A 16,882-nucleotide genomic window follows, 5' to 3' on the forward strand; every position below is an offset into this window, starting at 1 on the left:
GTCATGTCAAGAGGAAAATGGCTGCCTTGATTTATTGCCTTTTCCTTGAGCCTACAACGGTGCACAAACAATCCTATCCGTAGCAATAATGCTAACTAATATTTATTTTAAATCACAAAAGGCTCAATGCGGGAGTTTGGTATAAACCGCTATGTATAATTGATGAAAGAGCAAGTTTCACTTCTGCAAATGATGCCAAATTAAATACATAATGGCTTATGTTTTAAATAAATACAGAAAAATTCGAACAGATGTATCTTCTGCTTCAAGAACAAAAAGATCTGCTTGTACTACTGTTCCAGACCCAAAAGTTCTCAAAGCATTAAACATTGAACTAAACATACATGGAGGACGTAATTTATTTTGACACGATGATATAGCGCGAGGTAGCTTTTGCAGACGATATTTTGCTGCCAAACGATGTTCACTGGAAGAAAGTTGCACGCTAAATGTCAACAATAATGCAATATTAACGAAATGTTTAAAGAAGAGACAGATTCGAACAAACATCTGCACACTTGAAACGAGACCTGCGAACAAACGAACCGCCCCTACGATACAGGCTCGTTTCCACAATTGGCGTTTGGAGAAATAAACACCCTGGCTTCGTTGGCAAATATATTGCCACTGCTTGAGTTTCAAAATATTCACCGGGAACGAAACATAGTGGCAACATGCAGCACAATTGCGAGCGCACGTTTGGACAGTGCAAACGACCACTTGACCGCACGCAATGTGCAGAGACCGCGATTACGACGTAGGAGTTAGACGCTCACTCGACAAAAACAACGCACAAAAACCAAAAGAAGGTGTTGAGAGCAGAGATATGGAGGCAAGTGCGTTTGTTGCAAGACTGGCTAGACCTGGTGTGTTTTAGTGATGACGTCAGCGCCCGTCCTGTCATGTCCTCTGTGTATTCGTCCTAAAAGCTAGCGCTGCTTAAATTTTAACGAAAAAAAACCAGAACAAGTCTTCACGGTGTTCGCGAACCTTATTCTCTGATCTTTAAGAACTCTGCTTGGCAGTGAAGAGCAAGCTATAGCGTCACAGAATCTGTGACTGTAGAGGAGTCGAAATCTGGGCCCGTTGGTGGATCTTTAGAAGAGTGTGAATTTCTCGACGCATGCTTCATAGGATGCACGTTGATAATTCAGTAGCAGAACCTTTATCTTTTTTCTCAAAAAGCATCATCATCATCGGCCTGACTACGCCCGCTGCAGGGCAAAGGCCTCTCCCATGTCTCTCCAAAGGACCCTGCCCATCACAAAGTCGCGGCTACCGTATCCCCGCAAACTTCTTAATCTCATCCACCCACATAACTTTCTGCCGGCCCCTGCTACGCTTGCCTTCTCTTGGAATCCACTCCGTTGCCCCTAAGGACCAGCGGTTATCACGCCTTCGCGTTGCATGCCCTGGCCAAGCCCATTTCTTCCTCTTGATTTCGACTAGAATTTGAGTTTTAATAACTGGCCGTACATTTGCTATCTTTTCTCTGTCACTTTCGGATCATTGATGCTTGTTGCGTATTGCATGCCCTATTAGGCTTGCCGGGTGACATATTTTCATCAATAATGCACGGTTGATAGTCCAGCCGTCGTTTTTAGGGCTTCTTTTCACGTCCTTAGTCAATCTGACTGGTTTTCCTAATCCTCTTGCAATTAACAGCAAAGAGAATTCGCCATTTCATGGCTACTTCATGGCAGCTACGATTCTGCGCAGGTGTTCCTTTTACAGTTCGTACTTCAATGAATTGCTTCCGTCACAATGTGCGCTACAGGACGGTGCTGATGTTTATCGTAGCAAAGATATTGCAAACAACGGAGATAAGTGAAGTCGTGAATGATCGCACGAGCCACGATAAGCGTCGAGGAAGGCACGCTGTAGAAGTAATGACCACAAAATGCAGAGATCTTACAAGTAATCTGAGTAGTACTCATACAATGCAGCAACATCAGAAAAGTGACCAAAAATAATCGAGTTGAAGAGTACGACACTGCATGACTATGCCCAGGGCAACTCTTACTGTTACTTCTTCGCAGGGGTGGAACGCAAAAGAAATTAGAATTTTATATAAAACAGTATTCGGCGAGCAGTTAGAAAATTCAATCCGTTGGACGTAGATTCCAACCTGGTAGTAATTGTTCTATAGGTGTTTCGGAAATTATATATGGTAGAAAGCACAAAACAAACAGCTAATAGATAAGCGGTTCCCAACACTTTCCACTACATGGCACCCATGCCACAACTACATGGCACTACATGGAACTACATGGCACTACATGGCACCCATGCCATGAGGCTTTAATCTAGGATTTCTTGCAGTACGTGCCTGTTGTTATATTAGGCCAGAACAGCGGAACTCTCATCCCGTTATCTTTGGAGCGCCCTCGAAAAGAAAAATTAACGCAAGGAAACAACGATTGATCGCTCCTAATGATGAGATACCTCTGGAATTACTCCGCATCTATCAGACCGCTCTCAGCTAGCTTTACCAGGCATCTCTCACAGGGTTCCTCACCTGCCGCCTTGTCTTGCTCCTAGAATGGCTGGGTGATGGTTCCCGAGCGTCATCTATGTGGACGGATTTCGGAGTTCCCTGGAAAGCACCATGGAAAAACGTCTTTGTAGTCCGGCGGTTTAGGTGTATCGGCAAGGCTGCCATCGATATCTATTTCGAAATGTCTCTCAATTTTCGATACTCAAGAATAGCAGGAAAGTTCTTTATTTAGTAGGGTTATAGCACTCTGCGCTATAAATTGCTACATGTTCTACAAGTTGTTTCTACATGTCAGTTTCAGAAACAAAACAGAGAGCACTCGCATTATAGACGACACAATGCATCACGTGAAGCAACACATACCAGCGCGTAAAAAGAAAAGTGCGTTTCAGTCAGCTCATGGAGACGCGAGGCGATTAAGTTCTGAGAAAGCTGTACAGCTAAATCATTGGCAAGTTTATACCGTCACCATATCTCTAGGAAGAAAAGTGGGCTTCAATAAATATAACAAGTAGAAAAAAGTCATTGCGAGGGGCGTGCAGCTGTCGAACTGCTTTCTCCCGTAGATGAAACTGTGTGCCAGATTGGCTCACTGTAACTCTCTCTTATTATTTGGAGGCGTAATTAAGACTCAGATGTTCGGCCTCGTTTTCAGGTAGCGAATATTGCCTCAAAGTTGCTCATCAGGTCATGCCGCCTTCAGTGCAGCACTGAACTAAATTTTCGTGAAGAGCTCCACAACGGAATATCACATGTGAAAACTTTGCTTGAACGAGATTTTCAGATATACATGGTTTTGCAGAATGCCCTAACGGGAGGCCATTGTGTATGGTGCAGACGTGTTCGAGTTGAACGAATTTCAACACTCCTTTACTTTCAATCAAACGAACATCTTGGAAAACACTAAATTAGTGCTTGATGGTGAAGATGGGTCATTTCTGTGCAGGTACGGCAATCTTTCACCACGAAACTGCGGCCAAAGCAATTACGAAGGTGCGTCTTAGTCCTGAGTTCCCCAAAGCCACAGTGCATGCTGCGGATAACGTGGGTTTAACTGTTCCTTTCGAAAAACATGCAAGATAGCACTTTACATTGATATGTAGGCAACTTTCCCAGGACTGCACAAGGAAAAGAGGGTCTCTTTTAAAAGATAGCGCTGAGAAACATTGAGCAGAGAAGGCAATGGTGAGCGAGAAAGTGAAAATCTGTCAATGAACGGGCATAATTGTGCCAGAAAAAGGGCATAACAGCGATGACAAACTCGCGCAGTTTACCAGAAGTCAAACATCATCATCATACTTGACTACGCTCACAGCGGGAAAAAGACATATTCCACGGCTCTCCAATTAACCCCGTCCAGTGCCAGCTGCAACCACATTGTCCGTGCAAGCTCCTTAATCCCATCCGCCCGCCTAACATTGTGCCGCCCCATGCTACGCTTGCCTTCTCTTGGTATCCACTTCGTTACCCTTAACGGCCATCGATTATCCTGGTTACGCATTGCATTTCCCAAGCCAATTAATTCTTCTTGATTTCGACTAGGATATCATTAACCCGCGTTTGTTCTCTCACCCACTCTGCCCTCTTTCTGTCCCTTAAATTGCTCCCATAATTTTACTTTCCATAGCTCGCTGCGTTGTCCTCAATTTAATTTGAGCCCTCTTTGTTACCCTCCACGTTTCTGCCCTGTAGGTGAATACCAGTAAGATACAGTTGCTATATACTTCCCTCTTGAGGGATATTGGTAAACTGTCCTTCATGATTTGAGAGTGCCTGACAATATTGAATGCTCAATTTTCGAAGAAAATTACTGCATTTTATTGAAGCTGCTAAGCACAGAATGATTACCTGATGTTCCCAGCACTCTGAAAGAAACAATTTCATTCCTCGATATTAACATAGGTTCAGCCAACTAGGCTGAACAGTGCTCTTTTCAGCTAAGAGAACTAAAGGGAACATTTATCAATTTCCTCAGTTCCTCAGTTCCATTTCACTGCGCCCTTCATAATCGACGCCCATCTAAATCATATTTACGTTACTATAAGTAGAAATGCCAATTCACGAAATAGCAGAGTTTTAAAATAGCGTATGCAGGCCTACGAAGGCTAGACGCAAGCATTTTGCGAGACGTTATGCTGCTTGGCAAATCCCGTTTAGTTCAGCGTATGCAAACCGACGCAGCAATAACTTCAGACTACTTTCGCCCTCTAGTATTTAGAACGGGAACCTTTTTTTTTTTTGACAACAAAGTGACGCACTTTCTTGGGCCTAGGACAGGCATAATCGTCACCCGAAGCAAACCAAATTTATCGCTCATATGTTTTGTTATAGGAGCGATGAGATGAAACGAAAGCCTGGCGCCCAATACATGGTCGGTGAACGTTCTGAAAGCGCAGAAACAATAAGGAATTCACTCCGAAGCGAGGGGTCCTGAATCGAAGCGGATCGGTTAAAAACGCTGTTTTAGCGAATGCATTAGTCAAGCATGATCGGAAAATAGCGTGAGTAACGCGAACGTACGGTAAGGCTCGATTTGCAATAACGTTTCACGCATGCGCACTACGTAACACAATTTTTGTAATGTGTTACTCTAAAACTGCCTCATTCTGTTGCGCCCGTCTACAGTGTGTGTGTGAAGGGACCTGCTTATATTGAACTGTTCTCTGCGTAACTGTTCCGCGGACAGAAGGGGCTCAAATCGGGACCTCCTCTCTCGCGATAAAGAGAAATATGAACATTCGCATTACTTTTCAGCGCGCTTGTTCGTGTGTGGTGAGAAAAGACCCTACAGTGCTTGATACAATTGTGAACTACTCAAGCGTTTTTTGTGCCACTCTAGTGACTTAAACCACGCCGGTAAAGCGCACTGAAAAAAATTAATGAGTGCACTTAAGGCTACTTAGGTGCTGTGAAGGCGAAAGCAATGCGAATCCACTGTAACCAGCCTAATCACGTAAATGAAATTACTTCAACGTAATCCACTCTTAATCCACCGCTATCTATCCTAATCCAATTCACATCAAAGTAAGCAAACTCTTAATTTACCAGATTCCACCCTTAATCTTCTACTGCAATCCACTGCAATCCAACGTAATTCACCTAAATCTACCCTACTGCGACTTAATCCAATGAGATCCACTCGTAACCCCCCACAATCCACCCTAATTCAACTTAACCCTACATAATCTACAAGCGCGAGAGACTGGCAGTTCAGCGGTGTTGTGCTACGATGGTGTCGCAGCGCTCTAATGATGTGGCCTGCGAAGCTGATCTGTTTGCGCCGGCCTGGCTTCAAAATCCACTTCTGGAGAAATTTTATTTTTCTTTCTTTCCTGATGATATAGACACTGATGATAGACGACCCCAGATTTCGTGACTGATGAGCAATGTAAGACTTTCGTCTCAATAAATGCGAACAGCAGCAGTACACGTAGACGCCGCGCTGTTCTCATTTCTCTTTATCGCAACAGTACCTCTACACTACAGCTATTAGAAGTTATGTAATCATAGCCAATAATTGGGCTTAGTGTGAAGCAACTATAGCACCCTTTCACTTTCATTCGGTACCAGCCTATCATCCTTTGGTGTTTTGTATGACCTTTATCATTAAATTGCCATTGATTTTTCTTGACATGAAACGCCCGCTATAAGCCAGCCGTTTCCCACCACCTTTCCAGTCTTGATTATCAAATAGTACGAACTTCGAGGGCTGCACGTGCCGAAATCATTCATTTCGAGGCTCTCATGAGCGACACCAAATGCGGTATGGGTGTGTCAAACAGAATAAAACCACCTGTACTCACTGACTTAGACTTCGGCGTTGGAGCCAGAATCTTCGGTGCTGCTGGAACTGCGCCAGAAGGTCCAGCTCCAGGAAGAGATGAGCTCTAGATGGAAATAAAAATAAGCACTTGCACACAGCTTCTTAAGGAACAATTGTAGGTATTCGTGATTATACACAAAACAGAGAGTTACCCAGAACTGTGAGGTTTGGATTCTCTTTACAAACAGACCGACAAAAATATGCCACGCTGCTGAAATATAAAGCACTGAATCTTGTGCCATTGTTCTGGACTACAATGCGAAAGACTAAAATTTGTTTTCGGCGGTTCATCAACGAGCCTACTTTCTTGCCATCGGGCAAATTTTGTGTATATGTAAAATGTCGATACCTCCACCACATCGAACAAATATGTCGCCTTGCTATCGTCCCAGAGGGATACATCCTCTTGAAATGATTTTTTGGTTTGGTTTTGATACTATGGGGTTTAACATCCCAAGCGACTGAGGCTATGACGGATCCTGTAGAGGAGGTCTCAAAATAATTTCGACCACCTGCATGGTGTTCTTTAACGTGCGCTGATATCGCACGGAACACGGGTGTTTCGCCGCCGTGGCCGGGACCGGACCCGCAACTTTCGGATCAGCAGCACAGCACCATAATCACTGAGCCAATGCGAAGGCCATCGTTTCTTAATTGTTCGAAGGTTGGGCCCGTAGTTTTAAATATTATTTTTCCGTTCACCCTTTTTTCTCTGGCTTTGCTCAGCCGTGCCGCTGATTAAAAAGATGGCGGCAGTACAATCCTTGCAAGCTGTGAGCCCAGGACTCACGGGCTGTGGCAACCGACGGTAGCCGGGCAAAAAAAAATAACGAGTGGAACCATGCGTAAGGCCTTTCAGTTCGCCTGAAGAAATAAAAATAGTAATCGGTGATCGAATCTGTTGTGTCCGCCAACTATTCACAGAAATTGCCACGGTGTATATGCACGTGTTGCAAGTAAACTGGGAAAATTTGAGACCAATAACGTCCAGTAGCGGCCATCTGGTCCTTCAAGAGCACTTGAATTCCCTCAAGAATACGCAAGACCTGGAGCGAGGCTGTTGCTATCTACTGATTGAGGGAAGTGCAAATAGCGGCTGGCTTTAATTTATTCATCAATTAAGACTGCATTTCATTAGGCTCAACAGAACAACGCTTTCAGTCGTTCAGTACATGTTTACCTAACACTGTACGCCCGGTTGGAGCAAATGACCGATATTTAGACCATTTAAAACGGGAACTCTCGGTATTTTCACCACCCTCGAAAGCTATGACGTCACAGCGATCGATGTGGAGCTTCCCGGCTTACCCAAGGAAGCACCCGCAAGTCCTCACGAGAACCAAGCCCACCTGAAACATCCGGCATCACATGGTGCACTCTAATAACCGCACACCGCTCAGCTAACATTTATAGTATTCACACTATGTATGTACATCATCAGAGGAAGTGGCAGCTTTCGTTTGCAGCTTACAGCGCATGGACATATGAGCCACACAGTAGGCTGTTTAAACTGTGTGCCGCTTGTGCTAATAGGGTCAACATAGGCCTAAGCGTGCATGCACTTGTGGTGTCGGCGGGTGTGGTGCGGGAAATTAGACTTCTCTTCGCTGCAGGCCCATTAACAAGTCTAACTTTACTGAAAACAGCCGCTGACAGCCTTCAGGATGCGTGTGACCCGGGTTCGCCTCGAAAACATGCTGTATCGACCAACAATAGGGATTCTTTCCATTAAGTTCTTGCGCATAAACCATTGCCGTAAAATTTGTGAATATCATGCTAGGACTGGCACTTATGCAAATTCATTCTCTTATTAAATATATTGGAGAGTGAGTTGGTTAACTGAAACACAAGTGTGTTGTGTGAATCAAAATGTGTTGTTTTCTCTGTTGTAATAACCCCCCTGCTGTAATGCCTTCTAAAGCTGCGGGGTAATGCCTGAATAAAGAATGAAGAATGAAGACAGCAATATGGTGGTGCTGTTTCCACCTGCGAAAGTGGTCTATAGAACTTTTAACACTAGAAGTCACCACTACGGATCGAAAGCAGTTTCATCGGGTGACAAATAGAAAATTTCTATTTGGGTTCACAGGAAAACAACTGGAATAATAAGTTCCTTCGACGGCAACATGAAAACTCTGCACCCCAATCGGCACGCCAACCTGGCTATATGCCGACCCAGCCACTCTCCGATCCGTAGTGGTGACTTCTAGTGTTAAAAGTTCTATAGACCACTTTCGCAGGTGGAAACAGCACCACCATATTGCTGTCTTCATTCTTCATTCTTTATTCAGGCATTACCCCGCAGCTTTAGAAGGCATTACAGCAGGGGGGTTATTACAACAGAGAAAACAACACATTTTGATTCACACAACACACTTGTGTTTCAGTTAACCAACTCACTCTCCAATATATTTAATAAGAGAATGAATTTGCATAAGTGCCAGTCCTAGCATGATATTCACAAATTTTACGGCAATGGTTTATGCGCAAGAACTTAATGGAAAGAATCCCTATTGTTGGTCGATACAGCATGTTTTCGAGGCGAACCCGGGTCACACGCATCCTGAAGGCTGTCAGCGGCTGTTTTCAGTAAAGTTAGACTTGTTAATGGGCCTGCAGCGAAGAGAAGTCTAATTTCCCGCACCACACCCGCCGACACCACAAGTGCATGCACGCTTAGGCCTATGTTGACCCTATTAGCACAAGCGGCACACAGTTTAAACAGCCTACTGTGTGGCTCATATGTCCATGCGCTGCTTTTAACACTAGAAGTCACCACTACGGATCGAAAGCAGTTTCATCGGGTGACAAATAGAAAATTTCTATTTGGGTTCACAGGAAAACAACTGGAATAATAAGTTCCTTCGACGGCAACATGAAAACTCTGCACCCCAATCGGCACGCCAACCTGGCTATGCTGCCACTTCCTCTGATGATGTACATACATAGTGGGAATACTATAAATGTTAGCTGAGCGGTGTGCGGTTATTAGAGTGCACCATGTGATGCCGGATGTTTCAGGTGGGCTATCGCCTCCCCCCTCCCTCCCTCCCCCTTCCAAGTTGCAAATCGTGCCGCACTGCACACCTGACAATGCATTCGTGATGCCGAGACTGGTGCAGTGCATCGTCAGGTTCCGCCCACCTGCAGTGAGGCACGGAGGGGGTGGGGGGAGGTCAGTGGAGTTTTCTAGTTTTGGATTTAAGGAGTTTCGGATTTATGGAGTTTTGCAGCCCTTGTTAGCCAGTTGGGATAAAAAATGTGGAAGTTTATGTACATTTATCTACACAAGGCCAGACTCACGCGTAGAGATGGAATGGAATTAACTAAGCAGGTTAAATATTGGACGAAGTCCTGCAGCTCATTTGCAAACGACAGTGTCATTCGTACGAAAAGAAGCTCTTGGAGGAGTAATGAGCCTAAGCGCTAAACACATCGTACTTTTTCTGTGCCCTCTATCCCTGCCGTAATAAACAGGCTGTCGCATAGAGGAGAGCTGCTCAAGCAAAAACAAATTAAAACAATTGTGTGTTCGCTTACGAGGAGAACAACAAAGAGATAGTTTAACATAAAAAATTCAGGACTGTACAGAGAGTTCTTACAGCTTGTTGCGCCTCCGGTTCGCGACCCGCTTCTCCATGTGGTGGCAGCAAGGAGTCTGCACTCGGCGTCGCAGACTTTTCCCGAGGCTGGGAAGGAATAAAACGAAGAGCAATAAACTGCATGTCATCACATCGAAAGTGCAGCGGGAGCATGCGTGAAGCTTTAAAACAAGGGATTTGCGAATAGCACTCCTTCCAAGCCGAATCAAATATGTAGAGTATAGCTTTCCCGCGGAATCGAATACGAATAGTTTAGCTAAAAACCAAATCAAACATAGTCGAATACGAACGGAATATTTCTCCGAATATTCGCTACTTATTCGAATATTTAGTGAACCATGTGAAAAAAAGCGAAGCGCTGCTATCACAGTTATAGCAGGGTGTGTTAAAAGACATAACACTGACCTCCATTTGTGGAATCGCAACACGAAGTGAGTTCAATAACTTTATCATTGTCATGTCATGCGCATGGAAAAGGTGGCGCTTGCTGTTCCTAATGGAAGATAAACTAGCGCCACATCTCAGTGCATGAGACGACCAAGAGCTTTGTATCAGGCATGGCCTCCAAGATCCGGCCTGCAGGCCGGGTTTGGACAAACCTCATTTCCTTTTCAGCAACCTCCTACTTCGCTACTTAATTCTGGCTACTAAAATCCTTGGCATCTGAAAACACAACTCATAGTATGTACGGACAACGAGAGAACCGAATCACGTCTAGACGAGACTCAGGCATGTATCGCAAAACTAAAGTAGTTTAATCTCTCTCCAGTCAGGGGCAGGGAAATGAGGGTCTAATTATGATGTAATATAGGGGACGAAAGTAGCTGACCTCCCCCCACCCCCTCCGTGCCTCACTGCAGGTGGGCGGAACCTGACGATGCACTGCACCAGTCTCGGCATCACGAATGCATTGTCAGGTGTGCAGTGCGGCACGATTTGCAACTTGGAAGGGGGAGGGAGGGAGGGGGGAGGCGATTTACTTTTCTCTCCGTTATTATGTACACATGAACGACGCCAACAATTTTTTCTAAGTCATGAAAGCGTAGCGCAGTGCTTTTTTTATGTCGTTGACCAAGCATGATAATTTTAGATGTGAGATACAAAGTAAGAAAGAAGACAACCAGATGCCGCCGGTGGCATCCAGAACCACGACACCCATGGCAGTGGTCGGGGGTTCGGATCTCGTCGGCGTCATGTGGTTGCCTTTTCACCGACTTTTTGTTGAATTACCTTAATTCTAAAATGATCACACTACTTGTTGAAGAAATTGATCAAAAACATAAACGGACAACACTCCACTATGATTTTCTGGTCTAAAATATGGAATTTTGAAACATGCTTGGCTTTTTTCATATCTTTAAAGTCAAGAAAAATTACAAATACCGCTTACTTTCTGTTCTTCCTCGGCTCCTGCCTTGCTCTTATCGGGCGGCTGCTGGGGCATCTCGGGAGGCGTCTTGATTTCAGATCTGCGCTTGCTGTCTGAAGATTGCGAAAGCTGGAAAAACACACGGAGACCCATTATTGCTTTCCAGGCTGTATATAGCCTGCTACACACCAGAGTGCAGTGTGAGATACAAACTGCTAGTCCAGCAGTAGCTTCTTCTGCGAGTTTTTGAACAAACATGGCGATGACACGCACTTTTGAAGGCGCGGTCTGTAATTTGGTATTAACAATGACGCTCTCGGTCTCCTTAAAAATCAGAGCAGTTCTGTTTAATTTACTGTTATAATATCCTAACACACGCTCCCACCGCACGCACACTGCGAATTCTGCAGTGAAAATAATATTCCATTTTCGAGCAGGGTACTAAGAACGCTGGACTTAACGCACCAATAGATCGGCACCACAGCATACTACGTATAAAAACGAAGACAAGATTAAGTTGACAATAAAGTCAACTAAAAACAGCAGAAGAAAGAAATCTGGAGCGCTACATTTAAGCCACGAGAGAAATATTTAGGGCTCTCAAAAACCCTTACGCTGCGAGATTGCCGAAAGGGGCACATACACAGGCGTACTTGTATGTAGGTCGTCGACAGTGGGCTGAAAGTTACATTTCACCCTCAATTTTATCCTTCCCGAGAAAGCATTGGGTTGTGTCCTGGTATTCTGACGTGTTCATAGGTGACAACGTGACTCTCAGGTTCACATTATTAGTTTCCAAAGGTAGCCTGTTAAATATTCTGGATGCTTCTGACATACATTTAGATACGTTACTAAAGAGAACATGGCAGCGTGTATCGCTCTGCCCAACCAGAGCAGTCTTACAGTGCTAGTAGTTAGCAGTTATCTAGACGCATACGGCTCAGGCCCGTTAACAGGTCTTTGTTCTCTGCCCTGCAGTAATCCGAAGTGCGTGAAACAACGTGAGGAAATGCGCAGTCTATCGAAGGCATATTTATCTTTTGATTCAAATATCCCCAAAGGCCCTCATTTTCGAGGGTGGCAGCATGATGTGAGGAGGACGTACTTACCCAGGTAGCTGTTTACAGACCACAGATCGCACTAACAAAAATTAAGTACGCTGATAATCATACGTAATAAAGAACTAGTGAAAAAATTTACAGTAGGGTTATCACTGTGTAAAGCGACATTAAGTGAAAGCTGTTCAGGCATTCATATTTTACGATGTATTCAGGTAGAGATTCTGAGGGCCACTTCAAATCTATATGGTTCTAATGCGCTCTTTTTAGTTTTCTCCACATCATCGTTTTTCCAATAACTCTTCTCTCTAGTCCACCGCTCAAGGCTCGCTGCGTCACAAATTACCCTCTCCACGGGTGACACGTTTCGCAACTGCCTATGATGGACTGCGTTTCATTCCCGTGCTCTCGCTATGCTCTTCATCCTCCTCCTTTCACGGTAATCACCCTCCGGTTACGCCTTCCTACGCTCTCGCCATACCCTTCTCATTCATGGTGACCCCCTCCTTCTTCCAGGAAAGAAGATGCGTAGTGGTATAAGTGTCAGCTAATGCGCTTCATTTGATATGAGTGGTCCTGTGTGGAAAGATGAGAGCTTGTGGCAGAAAGCTCATCGCGAGGAGAGGAATCGTGAGGCATACAGGTGGCGAATCGGTGCGTTCTATCCAGGTTCAAAATCCTCGAAGTTTGCGACGCGTAGCTGCATTCTGTATGAACGCTTCGTAATCAAGCGCAAGATGCAGAAGATCATTGATGTCAAGGGACCACTATGCAATTGGCCGCAAAGATTTGTCAACAGTCTTCATACGCTTAAGCAACACTGAAGGACATGATCAGTTGCTGGTGTAGAAGACACCATTCTAGGCGGCTGTGTTCCCGCTCTTTGAAGAGCCGCAGCTGTTATGGTCTCATGCACGCCACAGCACGCGAAACTAGTAGATTTCCCTTTTTGAAACGGCACGCAACACCATGCTTCCTTTCACATACTTTTAGCTGTATCTTAATGCAATTGAACTTATGCATAAAGGTATACACAGAGTGCAGAGAGAGTTGACTACCAAAACGACAACTGACAACTCCGGAGCAGTCAAATCCCGCGTGCCAAGTTTATGAACAACAGCTGTTGGTTTTCACCCTTTTTAATAAAGTTAGGATGCAAAGTACAAAGCGATCTAACGCAAGGCATGAAATTAGAACCATCAGTTAAAAAAACTTGTCCTTCGGCCACCACCAAACATGTGCCTCGTCGGCCTAATATCTAAGCAAGTCTAAGCCCTCGCAGCGCAAATTGCCAGCTGTCTGAGTCACTTAACAGCAGCTGCCCTCCTTTCCGGTTTAGTACCGATTCCCCGAAGACACTGCTCTTCGTGGAAGCTTGCACTTCACTCGTTACCGCATCTCGCCACGACAGCGTCACATCTCTTATTTCGAACCCTTCCGGGCGCCTTGATCCAAGAAGATAATGAACTGTGCAGATCATTAGACCTGCTGAGGAGATCTTACCGAGGAGCTGGCCAAGTCCATGATGTCCACAAGGTAGCCTTGGGTCTCTGCGACTGCTTTCTGGCGACTCCTTTTTTCTTCTCCCCGAGAGATCGGCGCGTGCCGAAGGCACCATCAGCCGCATGCGCGAGTCAGTCTTCGTCATCCTCACTTGCGAGCTTTTGCCGAGTAGCTGCTTTGTGCCATCCGCAAGTTCGAATGGTTAGCTTCGATGTGTACTTTCACTTTGGTAAATATAAATCGGTAAATATATTTCTTTATTTAGACAATACTGCAGACAAGCACTGCTGCAGGAGCGGCGTATAGAAAATATGGAAAGGACCAAAAAGGAAGCCTCAAAAACACAACTGCGCACGGCAAACCAACGCATTTGGGAACACCGCAAATACCACACGAGTATACAAGCCGAATACGTTGAGTATAAACTGCAGTCGTAGCATTAGGAACACGTTGAATGGTCGTTACAGGACACGGGGATTTGTCAAAGCTATTCCAATAGGTAACTGCATTGGAAAAAAGGGATTATTTTTTAAGTCAGTCTTGTCAGAGTATGGGGTTTAAAATTGCGAATGAGTGTGCCAGTGACGAAAGAGAACGTACTACATACTGGCTAGGGAGAGGTTCGCGAGCTTGGGGTTGCAACGGGCGCTGCCTTTGCGCTTCAAGGCGGCACGTACTTTATGTAACAAAAATACTCTCTGTCACTTCCTTTGATGTAACCGGGTTTTCTATCCGTCTAAGGCTAATTTTCTTGCAGCCTTACATTCACATTGAACTTCTGCTAGTGTGAAACACTTTTGCACGATGTTTGCTTCAGCAGAGAAGTACATAGACCTGGGTTCTTTTGCCTTAATTATCAGCTCCGGCGTCCAGGCCTAACACGACAACACCATTTCTCCTCACAGACTCAATATCGCGGTACCGTAATATAATTCCCAAATATAAAATTTTGAGCTACTTGTGCCGCCATACAGGTGATAACAACCAACATGATTAGGAGCCGTACCTCATGTAAAAATTCACAAAGTTCAAGAGGTCTGCCGCCTACGCGATCCTGGTGAAACAAATTGGAGTTTCCGAACCAAGCACTCGTTGTCAGAACCCTCAAAGGCAGCTTTAATATGGGAGCACCCTACATGCACCAAAAATGCTTCGGATAATTCTCGAGCCAATCTATCTTTACTCCTGCTTAGAATTTTGATTTTGTCAAGCCGTGGCTCACAGAGCACTGAAGTGAGGCACAGAACCGCAGGCCTCTGCACCGAATGCCACTGGTCGTAGTTACACATCTGCGAGGAGGCTGACCTGGCAAACTTTTCCATGAATGCTCGGTGAAGAGCACACGATTGCAATGCAGAGCTTGGAAAGCGCCCTCAAATTTCTGATTACCGGCTTTAGGACTGTTTTAAAGAAATCAATGGTATTATTGTCTTTGCATCATTGTCTGCATTATGGGATGCCCGATTACAACGAACTTCGAGCCGCCGTGGTGGCTCAGTGGTTATGGCGCTCGACTGCTGACCCGAAAGACGCGGGTTCGATCCCGGCCGCGGCGGTCGAATTTCGATGGAGGAGAAATTATAGAGGCCCATGTACTGTGCGATCTCAGTGCACGTTGAAGAACCCCAGGAGGCCGAAATTTCCGGAGCCCTTCACTACGACGTCGCTCATAGCCTGAGTCGCTCTGGGACGTTAAACTCCATAAACCAAACCAAACCATACAACGAACTTCGAATACGACGAACACATTCCGCGCGAGCGTTAGGTGCGTTATAAGCGGTCTAGAATACATTTTTGTAACTGCAGACAATTCCTATATATACCAAGAAAGGGAAAGGTATACTTCTGCTAAATGCGCATCCCATGGCATTTGGATGTAAACAGGATTCCAAGAGATTTGAAACTAATTACTCACCTGATCGTATCGCAAACTAAACTTCGAGGCGGATTCAACACGCGCTTTCCCCTAGGCTAGAAAAGTAGGACAATAAGCAGTGTTTCCTGATTTATGTGTAAAGAATTCTTTAAAGACCTTGTATCCAAATTCATTTGATTGCATATTTTCAATTCAATTCACCTTCATGCTCAAATCTGAAGAGCTAACGAAGCCTGTGAGCCTCGGTTATTGTAAAGCTCATTACTGCCATTCCACAGCGCTTAGGCGACGTGGCAGTCGTTGAGACCACAGAATTGCACAGTCACTTTACCAGCGAATTTTGTGACCCCGATGTCAGGGTTTGCAGACGTCGAATAACGTGAGGAAGCGAGCTACCATATAGAAAAATTACGTTTCAGGTTGTTCTGCCATGTTTCTCAGCGCCACATCCGAGTATTCGTTTATTGCGGTAAGAAGGTTTTGATTGCCGGAAAAAAATGTAGTTGATAAAGTCAGTATTGTGTCTCTTAAGATTTTACCGTTTCGATTGCGTCGCCCTGCTCGGTCCTGTAAAAACAATATTGAAAAACATTGTGATTGATGTGGCAGACTATGCATTGGTAAGCCTCACTGTTCCCTCTCCCTCGTTTTCCCTCCTGTGGAGAGGAGATTTTCTTCTCTCTGATTTGCCACCTTCCAACCGAGGCTTCAGATGGACGGGCGAACTGACAGGCAGATTTTTCCGACATAGGGATTCTAATTCTATGGTATTAAAAGTCTGGTTGGTGCTTTCCATTTGACTAGATAGTTTAGCCAGGTTTTGGGCGAAGCTCTTAACATATATTTTTTCCATTAGAATGTCTCTTAACAAATAGTAACAAAACCTATTACAACGAACTGAATATCTATTCATGATTCGAACTACTGGCCTCCCTTCGTTCTCTAGAATCTTATTCATAGATATTATACTGGCCAATTAAGGAAGATCAAGGAGAACCCGTCTAAAATATCCAGGCAATTGGCCACAGCGCTGTATATTGTTCACAGAAAACATTCATATTTCATAGCGTCGACCTAACGGCCGTTACGCCAGAGACAAACTACCGACAACCTTCGTACAACTGGGCAACGCAAATGAATGAAACTGCGTTCGC

The 16,882-nt window shown here is 44.8% G+C and overlaps 1 protein-coding gene across 1 annotated transcript in view; it reads right to left on the reverse strand.

Annotated features, from left to right (window-relative positions):
- The window catches only part of LOC149360688 (endothelin-converting enzyme 1-like), a 30,791-nt gene extending 16,918 nt beyond the window's left edge, over nucleotides 1-13,873 (reverse strand). The window contains exons 1-2 of the mRNA XM_089567894.1: nucleotides 13,853-13,873; nucleotides 11,313-11,420 (exon numbers count right to left, since the gene is read on the reverse strand). Of these exons, the coding sequence (XP_089424020.1) occupies nucleotides 11,313-11,420; nucleotides 13,853-13,873 (129 nt within the window). The remainder of the gene's footprint in view (nucleotides 1-11,312; nucleotides 11,421-13,852) is intronic.
- Between the last annotated feature and the right edge of the window lie 3,009 nt (nucleotides 13,874-16,882).

This window comes from Amblyomma mixtum, chromosome 2 (genome assembly GCF_055824585.1).
Source record: "Amblyomma mixtum isolate Tamu chromosome 2, ASM5582458v1, whole genome shotgun sequence".
In the NCBI taxonomy this organism is placed as follows: Eukaryota; Metazoa; Arthropoda; class Arachnida; order Ixodida; family Ixodidae; genus Amblyomma; species Amblyomma mixtum.